This window comes from Tinamus guttatus, unplaced genomic scaffold, assembly GCF_059628265.1.
Source record: "Tinamus guttatus ecotype Peru unplaced genomic scaffold, ASM5962826v1 Tinamus_guttatus_pri_ptg000048l, whole genome shotgun sequence".
Lineage (NCBI taxonomy): Eukaryota > Metazoa > Chordata > Aves > Tinamiformes > Tinamidae > Tinamus > Tinamus guttatus.
Window position 1 is genome coordinate 13,139,096 of NW_028288582.1, and position 9,924 is coordinate 13,149,019.

The 9,924-nt window shown below is 44.1% G+C and overlaps 1 protein-coding gene across 1 annotated transcript in view; it reads left to right on the forward strand.

The window, feature by feature from the left end:
- Positions 1–6,825, forward strand: part of CCDC88C (coiled-coil and HOOK domain protein 88C) — an 85,942-nt gene extending 79,117 nt beyond the window's left edge. The window contains exons 26-31 of the mRNA XM_088539726.1: positions 773–949; positions 1,348–1,416; positions 2,096–2,164; positions 3,076–3,377; positions 4,380–4,595; positions 5,803–6,825. Of these exons, the coding sequence (XP_088395852.1) occupies positions 773–949; positions 1,348–1,416; positions 2,096–2,164; positions 3,076–3,377; positions 4,380–4,595; positions 5,803–6,825 (1,856 nt within the window). The remainder of the gene's footprint in view (positions 1–772; positions 950–1,347; positions 1,417–2,095; positions 2,165–3,075; positions 3,378–4,379; positions 4,596–5,802) is intronic.
- The last annotated feature ends 3,099 nt before the right edge of the window (positions 6,826–9,924 follow it).

The window sequence follows — 9,924 nt, forward strand, 5'->3', positions numbered from 1 at the left end:
TGTTTCTGCAAGTCTGTCTTGACCACTGTGCTCTGCTTGTTTTCAGCATTTAATTAATATTTGTTACCCATGTTTGTCAAAAAATTATAGGAAACTAGTATCTTGCATCTCATTAAGGCTGTTTTCTATAGTAAATTCTTTAATTTCTTCAGCTGGTATCTAACATTTGAAGACACACACAAAATAGAAGAAAATTTAATCTGCCTCATCACTAGGAAAAAAACATCATAAGAGCAGCAGAGTTTTAACCCTGTAGAGAATGAGTTCTTATCACAGCAAAGATGTAAAGTGGAAAGCAATTTGCTTAGTATGTCAATCATGTTAGATAATTTTCAAATCAGGACTATTTCTCTTTGAGTAAGAGTATGACTCTTGTTACGGTTTCCTTATTCTATTTAATCCCTAAAGTGCTTATAAAATGTGCCTGCAAGGAACAATGTTAAAGAAATTTCACTCCTCAATTATGTTTTCTGCATTCACATCTCTGTTCCTTTTTCTTCCTCCTTTCATGGTAGCTGTTGCATGTATAATATCAACCTTCCCACTGGCACTAAGCAGCCTTTGTCACTCCCACACCTTACCAAGAGCACACGATTGAAAAACTGGTGGCAGATATTTCCTACCCAGTACTGAACTGTTGATGGAAAAGCTTGCAAAAGTAGCGCCTCTGTCGTGCAGTTTTTTTGTGCCTGCTTGTCGTGTTTATATGGGTGGATAACTACAAGTCTCCTTAGGCTGCTTGGCATTGGCTCATGTACCTCTCTTCCCTCAGTGCTAACGGACCTAAAGCAGAAGAGGAATTCCCCTCATGGAGACAGCAGTGACAACGCTGAAGGGGCAGCAGAGTGCGCAGCGAAGCCCTGCTGTGCGGAGCCGGGCGCCAGGCCGGCCCCAGCCGCCCACGTGCGCACCTCCACCCCCGTGGGCAGGCTGCCGAGCAGAGCGCGAGGTGCGTGCGCCGGCCCTCCGCGCCGTGACGGAGTGTCGGAGCTCCTGGTAGCTCCCGCCTGGGGGAAACGTGGCTCTTAGTGGAAAGCAAGTGCGAAAGACAGAGCTCAGGAGTGTTTCGGCTCCTGCTTTATCTGCTCAGTGATTTAATTGATCAGATACAGGCTCCCTTACTCTGGTAATGCTCGAGAGACCTTGTGAGAGTGTATGAGTCACTTCTCCCCTGATCCCTGCCCAGTGATTCATAGCAGTGGTTAGAGGGTGGCTGGCTCAATCCTGGCTCTATAAACCCTCTCAATCACCTCAGTCATTTACATTGCAAGAATTTGTGGAGACTGTCATGCAGGATTGCCTTTCCTGTGTTTAATATTGCCTATTTAAGTATCATGTCCTTTCTAGGCTATAATTCAGAAGATAATCTATGTGAGCAGTCCCCTGAGGTAGAGTTTTCAAGCACCAGGCAGCATGGTAAGTTTGAAGCATTAAGAATGCTCTAGCTCTTTACATTAAGACTTGTTTTATTTGCATCCATGTGAGTTGTCCTGGAGCGTTTTAGTTAAACAAACAGAATGAGGTGCAGTAACACAAAGGCATGTTGGGAATGTGAACCTAAATAGTTTATTTTTCTCCTGAGAACCTTCAAATGGATGTTTACCCAAAATAAATTTTCAAAAATACTGCTAATACTGAAACAAATTGACTTGCACAGCAAAAGTAGCTTTAATGCATGCCCTACAGATTTGATGCTTGTTTTTCCAAACAAAGGTTAATTTCTTCCCGAAGGGAGTGAATCAGCAGTAAAAGATTTGGCAGGGGGAAGGGACAGAAGGCACAAACAGTGGCACAGCAGTACCATTCTGTGTATAGCTGATTTAGAAGCAAAATGCAGAACTTTTTTCTTCGTGAAAAAATGAGGGAGAAAATGAGATGTTTCTGAACACCCGCCTTTAAAAAATGAGAATGTTTTCCTTTGTGTCCAATCACTGCTATCTGGTATATATTACACTTGTCATTCTGTGCATATTATGTTGTTGATATTTCCAAAGTGACTTAGATCCTATTTTCAGTAAGTTGGTCAATGCCAAGTCTTTCAGAAAATTTAAAGAAACTCAAGCTGTGCTTGTTAAATATCTGTTTTGTTTTTCAGTGTCCAGACCAAACAGTTCAGAGAGCAGTAGAAACGCATCCAGCAGTAGCTCACCCCTCAACTTGAAAGGTAAAGCTTTTAGAGCTTTTATTGCTGAGTACTGACAGGCAGGGGGTGAAATTACAATGAATTGTATGCAAAATGCTCTTTTTTCTTTCAAAGAAATTTGAAAACTGTTGTTTTGAGATTGCAATGATTATGTAATCTGGACCTGACTATCTGAGGAATCAAAACACTACTGTTAAGAAACATTTATCCAAGATTGATTCTGGCAAGGGGTGAATTTAGAGGCAAAATCTACCTTTGCTTCAGTTTGGCATCACCCTGTGGGAAGTAGCAGGCCACTCAAACTCCTGTTTTCTAAAAACACATCTCTGCTGTTCTTTCTACACAGCTTTGTGTAGATAATCAGCGTGCTCTGTAGATGTGTTAAAACTCTGTGTCTTTAAAGGCTAAACCAGGTTTGTTTCTGTGGCAGAATACAGTTCCTGCTTTACCACTGGCAGATTCACCCAGCCAAGGCTGGGAGAACTTCTCCAGACACAGAGGTAGTAAAGGGGTCCTACTGGAGCACTTCTCATTGTGTCAGTTCCTTCTTGCTGTTTCGCTTACCAAGGGCCACCAACAGCCACATACCTTGGAGGAGCAGCTGTTCACACTTCATAACTGACCTTGCTCATAGGGCAGAAAAAAAGCAAAGCTACTTTCTACTCCTTTCTGTTTCTCAGTTACGTTTGAAGACTTAGCCATAGAGATAAAATTCCTTACCTGGTTAGTGCTATTCTTTGTGTTGTAAGATACTCACTATTTGTTCAAAGTTATCCTTGAGTCGAGTTTTGTGGAAGAAGAAAATAATAAAAAAATTTCTTCATCTACTGTGTGTGGAAATGACCCTGTATCATAGAGCTCATCTCTCAGTGAGAAGTTTGCCAAAATGAGGGGAAAGCAGCGTTTTTAATGACATTTATGTTTCTCCTCAGGTTCCTCAGACCATATCCATGGTAGAACCGAGAGCCTCAGCAGTGAAGATATGGTGACAAGCAGAGAGGCACCAGCCTTGCTCCGAGACAGCTATTCCTTTCACTCTGTTTCGACCATCTTAGGCCCTAGCAGTAGGCGTGAGCTTTCCTTCCACAGGAGTGGCTCAAGCTCTTATGATTGGCCTCAGAAGAGCACGGCAACCCCGTCCTACGTGGGTAGGCAGCGCTCTGCCTCACCTGGCAGTGAGATGGTAACTTTGGAAGAGTTCCTGGAAGAGAGCAATAGGCTGTCCCCACCAAGTGTAAGTAAACAGGACTAGTAACCCATCTCATCCTGCAAAACTGTTCAGAGCTGGTTTTGGGATGTGAGGGCATCCACAAAGTGGGGAATGCTTGTGGAACTCGCAGAGAACGATCAAGTTTTGCAAATCAATAGTTCAGTGAATGAAGCAGATGCAAGAATTAAGTTTACCTTTTACACAGCATACTTATTTTGTTGTATTGCCTATAGCAGGTCAGGTAATTTGATTACAGTTAATATATATTGGACTGCTGGGGCTTTTGGAAATGAAGACTACTTTGTAATTAAGCTCTGCTATTATGTCAGCAGTTCTGAGCTCCAGATATATTAATCTGTGAACTGGTAAACTATATACATGCTTTTCCATAGAATTAGATTAAGAACTCTCAGCTGCAGTTCTCAGCAGCTAGATCTGTAATTAGAAGTTAAAACTAACAGTAACTTTGAGTTGAAGTAAAAATGCAGTTTTTAAAAACCTGTCCTAATGAGAAAATACTGTTACTGTGTTTGGGTTGTATTTTCCTTCCTGCAGAACTTTTGCAGTGCTTTCTCCATCCTGCATGTTTGTGTGCTGGTTGGTTCTGTTCTGTTGGCTCAGTGACTCCAAGAACATGCCATGCTCTGCAGCACGTTGTCAGAAATGAACTGTTTGTTTTCTAGATGGCATTTGTCACTTACTACTTAGACGTGCTGTTTAGTAGTGAAGTGGTGCAGTATTAGTCATGTTACTGTCTTAAGGCCAGCCCACTGACAGTGTAAGCGAGCAGATGTTCCTGTTTCCTGAATGCTTCAGTAGCAGTATTGAAATGAACAGCAGTATAGTATGATCTTGAATTCTGGTCCTTGTGGTTTCAGACCAATATTAAAATATCTCCTATTCTCTTGCAAAGTACATTTTTTAGCTTTTACGTACGTTAAATATTTGAGTTTTCTGTTTTCTTGTCTGTAACTACGTGACCATGTCTTCATTTTCACTCTTTCTGTCATCCTTGTTCCTTTTCAGTGTCGACGCACTTTAAATGAGACTGAAATGATTTCATTGCACCAATTTCTGTTAGAAGCTGATGCGCTGTTTCCCTTTTGCCACTCCCTATGTCCTTCCTTCCATCAGGAGGCTTCACAGTCACTGGAATCAATCCTCAGTCATTCATGTCCTGACAGCGTGAGGCACAGAACAGGCAGGGGAAACAGGAGATCTACTTCACTGTATATCCCCAGGGTATCCGTCCTTCTTGCTACAAAGGCAACAGCTCCCAACTTACCACAGCTTTTTTTAGCATAATTAATACCTATCAAAAGTGTGTTGCAGCTCTTGGCTGTTACTCGAAAAATTAATGCTGCCAGATCACTTGCATTAATTGCTTATAGTTTGCAGTGCTCATTCAGAAACATAATATTTTTTTTGAGGTTTAGTAATTCTGTAATGCTAATGGGCACAACAACAGTTTAAATATAACCCTAACCCTTTAACGTTTAGATGAGCATAGAAATCTTCTAGCTGTGCTTTAACCGCTGTTGCCACTGATAGTGTCCACTTCTAGGGAATTGAGTTTTGTAACTGGAATAAACTTTTGGAACTTCAGTGAAATTAATATTTTAAGCCTTAGCATGCTGCCTAGAGAATAGGAGAGAAATAAACCTCATGAGCTTGTTTCAGCACATTGTTCATACAGACAGCATGCCCTTTAACAGTACCCAGCATGAACATACTAATAGTGACAGCTGATGAGTTGCATGGACCATCCCCATGATACTTTCACTGTATGTTTCTTTCACAGCCAGGATAACCATCTGACTTGGAAATTTTCAAGTTAATTCTGGTCAAGCAATTATTTCTCCCATTTTTTGTAATTACTTTTTGTGTATTTCGGTGTATTGTACATGCAGCCTTTAATAGATGTAGTATGTTGGCAGTGGGAGGAAGGAACAGAGAGTCAATTAATCTTTCTTGCAGTACTAGCACATTAAGGGGTGTTCTGTTACATCCCTGATGCCACAGTAGTGTGTTATCCAGAGGAACTGCATCCTTGAAAATGACAGGCCATCATTGATACTTGCTGATATTAATGACTAGTGTCATTAATATGACATCGGTGCCATGGTGACAATGGCAGATGTCAAGGGAAGCAAAAGAGCTGCTGTCCAGGTTGCTACTGAGATGAGTTCTTTTAGTTTATGACAATTAATCAGGCAAACAAGCCTGTCACAAACTAATTATGATGAGCATATAACTCTTTGATTTGGATATATATCCATTTTAAGTGTTTTTTATCTGCTGTTTCCAACTCCTAGATATAAAATCCATGGTTGTATTTGGGTCTTTTTAGGGTAAATGAGTGGAAGAAAAAATTGTTTGACCACTAAGCTCTGTGGGTTTCTTTACACAAAATTGTCATTAATTTCATTTGCATATTTTCTCACACCAGGACACCTCCTGTAGCCAGGATGATTTGCTGAGTGATTATTTTAGGAAGCCAAATGAGCATTCAGCTACTGGAAACCTGCTGGTTGCCTCATCCAGAAAGGAGGCTGCTAGGATGCCCACTAGTCACGTTGCTCCAACCGTCAAGATGGCCCCCGCCAGTGAGGAAGGAAGAATGCCGAAGGCTGGGAGTTACGGGAAGCCAAACCCCAGGCAGGCAGAACCTGAGCCTCCCACGGGCTCCCAGGGCTCCCTCAGGTCTCCCCACGCGTCGCAGCAGCAGCAGCCCTCCGGAGGGAGTGGGATGCGGCAGACGGCCCAGCCCCAACAGCCTGGAAGCACGAGCCGCCAGAGCACCTCCCTGAGCAGGGCGTTCAGCTTGGCCTCCGCAGACCTGCTCCGAGCCACCGGCCCAGACGCCTACAGGCAGGAGAGCCCCCCGAGGCCAGCAGCAGAGCTGCGTGGAGCTAGGGACGCGGTCAGCCAGGCCTGCCGGGCTCCTGTGCCAGCCAGCTCCCAGGGTGCCCTGAGGGAGAGGCCGCAGTCTGCGAACATGGCAGGCTCTGTGCAGGCTGTTGATTCTCGCTGTCGGCAGCTCGATGCGAGGCGCCTGTCGCTAGCGCCGCCCAAGGACGAGCGGCCACTCTCCTTCCATCAGTTCTCCATCTCACCCACTGCATCCATCAGCAATCTGAATGCGCAGCAGCAGGAGCGAGCAAACCCTGGGCCACACTACTCATCTGCTCCGCACACTCCTTCTAAAGTCAAGCCCAGGTCGACCCCTCGTTCTGGGGAGGTGGGCGCTGCGACCCCTGCCAGAGCCAGCCCCAGCAGTGCTGAGGGGAGCGCTTCCCTGGGACAAGGCCAGGGGGATGCCCTGCATGCCAAGTGCCCAGGCAAGCTGCCTGAGTGCAGCACTGGGGCAATGGAGGAGCCCCTGAGAGGAAGCGGCTCCGCCGGTGCTCCCGACGCTGTGGAGCCTCAGGGGGAGCAGCAGACGGTGTGGTATGAGTACGGGTGCGTGTGAGGCACAGGGCAGCCAGCGCTCCGTGTGTTTGGCACAGCCTGCCTTGCGTTCCACATCACGCCAGAGCCTGAAGGGGACACCCGCACACTCATCTCCGTGTTCTCCTACTGCCTGAGCAGAGTCATTTCTATGTTTTAAATAAATAAGAAGCTATGTTTTAAAGAAATAAGAAGCAAAACCCTGGCTCTTCCTTTGACACTACAGTGCCTAAAACAAAGTGGAAGCCTGACCTAACCCTGCAGTCAGCTTTGTGCCTGCTTCTCAGATGTTCTGAGCTTCCCCTGCTCCAGGAGGCACCTGCAAGCTCTTCTGAAGATTAGGCCTGCCTTGTCATCACAGCACTCCACACCCTCCTACCTGCATTAAGGAAGAGTTTCACAGGTCATGTGTGTCATGTCTTGCCCCCAGCAACCCTCCCTACCCCAATAAATAACTTGAACCATACTGAAAGGTCATGTAAAAGCCAAACTTCTCCCCAGAAGACACCTGCAGTAGCTTGAAGAGAAACCTGAAGAGCAAAAGTGCATGGCCTTCATCACAGATGTGCTAACGCAGCTTCTCCTCATGCCATGGCACTGCTCTAGAGTTCATGGTATCCAAGGGTCATGTTTCAGCTTTCCCTGCTGGGACTGTCCAAGCCCAGGGGCCCGTGGAGCTGCCCTCCTTGGAGTGGCAGCTCTGCTGATCCCTGACTCTCAAAGCCAAGTGGTGCTGCCTTTTGAATCTTTATTTTGTTTTATACAAGCACTGGAACTAATGCAGCCTTTTCAGGGGAGATGCCGTTTCCATTACGGAGATGGCATCTCATGTACAAAAGTGACTTGTAAGTATGTATGTAAAGAGACCAAGTATTGTATAGGAATGCTGTGTAAATTCTATTAATACATCTTTTGGTGCATGACTGCCCACACTGTAAGTGATACGTGGGAATCCATCTCTTAGAAAATCCCTGTTTATGTCTCTGAGAACTTGACTCAGTATTGAAAGCAAAATAATTTTGTATACACATGAAAGAAATATACTTTTAAAAATCTATTTATGTGCAAAGAAGTTCCTTGTAACTGTTGTCCAGAGTTTCAACAGCTGCTTATGTATATAGGATAAAATGTGTATCTCTAATTCTTTGTTTGTAAATTTTTTTGTTCTTGTTTTTTGTTTTTTCTTACAATAGACTAAATATCTAAAAGATGATAAATATTTCTGGTTTGCTGGTTCTGATTTAATCTAGTAAAAGATAAAACTGATTCAACTAAGGATGTTTTTGTTATCTAGTATGTAGAAATCACATTCTGGAAACTACAAAATTGTTTATAATAAAGATTGAAATAAACTAATGTTTTACTTTTTTTTTTTTTCCCTGGGGCGGAAAGGGGCAAAACAGATTGATGGTATTGGAAAGAGTCAGTAGTAACTTCACGTCAGCCTCGCTTTTAATACTCATTGATTTTCCTGTCTGGCATAGTTGCATTTGGTTTGTAATGTAACCACAGAAGCTTTATCAGAAATCTTTCATTTTTATTGTAACCTCCTTATTGAGGACTACAGGAGGATTAATCAAGCAAATGAAATAGCTTCCAGGTCACTGTAGAAGCAGATCACTAAGGCCTTAGTGAGAATTTAAGGAAAGTTTTGCAAGCTCTGCTGCTATAGGGCAGATTCAGATGTTCTGCTCAATTAATTAGTTGTTTTCACCTGTTCCTTGATAGAGTTGTTGGCTGGCAGAGCTTTGGAGTGGAGGGCCTGCCCTGTGTGACCAGGTGAGGGATGCAGTGGCAGGGAGGAGGAGGGGGGGCTGCCTGTTGGGAAGTGTTCCTGGTCTTTGCCTTGCTGGGGGGCCCATGGCAGCCATCAGCGGGATAAATGGGTGTTTCTGGGCCTGGGAGGGAAATCAGCTGCCCTTATAGAGAGTGTGTGGTAAGCAAACTGTGCAGTCCGTGTGAGCGGAGCTGGGGGAGGAAGGTGCTGTGGGACACCAGGTAACATGAGGTGGGGGAAGCTAATGAGAGATGGTTTTCTGGGAGGGAAGAGTGGAAGCAGTGGAGTGTCCTGACCGCTTCAGGCTTCCTACTTCCTTACAAGAATAAAAGGGAAGTGCAGTGAAGCTGTTTGAATCTGTGCAATTTAGAACCTACAGCGTGTCACAACATAGAGCCTTGTCTGATCAAGCTTTGAGCCCCAGCCGTGGAAGTGGCAGAAAACGGTAGCAACATGATGCACCTTCAGCTGTAGCTCTGACATGAGCTGAGCCTTGGGCAAGGGGTCTCTTTCTAAAGGAGGGAGCCCAAGGATTTCACCAGGTTTTCCTCGCCCTTTGCATGGCCATGGCCTCTGGGATGCTGGTATTTTGAGGCAGAGGGAAGTGCCTGCTCTCTAGCAACTGGGTTGTTGGTGTGCTACAGTGCTGTGAGTGGCTTTGAATGTAGTAATTTGAGTTGATATCCATCATGTTCAGTAATAGTATCTCAACTTACAGACATGGCTCATTATCATCTTTAGGTTGACTTTTCTATTAAATATTTACATTTGTACTGAGTACAAATATTTGCATTTTAGAAGGGGATCCTATCCCAAGTAGATAATTACGCAGGCTAACAGGTTTCTTAAGAAGCCAAGTGTTTGTGCTGATGTAAATACCTGTTCTCTGCTGTATGTTCAAACTCTGAAATATGCAGAAGAGAGTTGCTCCAAGTTGCATGCTTTACATCAGCAGGGGATTCTCTAGAAGAAGAAGAAAGAAGCAGCTGCTGTGTCAGCTACTTCTAAGGACACACGTGTTCTGCAGTGGGGGAACATCTCCTTATCAAGACATCTGAAACCCAGATCCTTGGCAGAGAAATCTTGTCATGAAAAACCTTCCTATTAGATATTCTCCTGCTCTTCCTCAAACTGGGGAGCTGGCAATGAAGTGAACAGATCTCTTCTGCTTTCAGCTAATTGAATGTAAAATCTCCAAAAGAGGAAAAAAATGGAAGCTATTTTTAATAAGGGAAGTTGGAAGTATGAGTCTTTCGTAAAAATAGATGAGAAGTACTTAGTTTAGCATAATGACACATCAATGTACATGGTCCCCTTGGAAATTATTTCTGATCACCCAGTTGC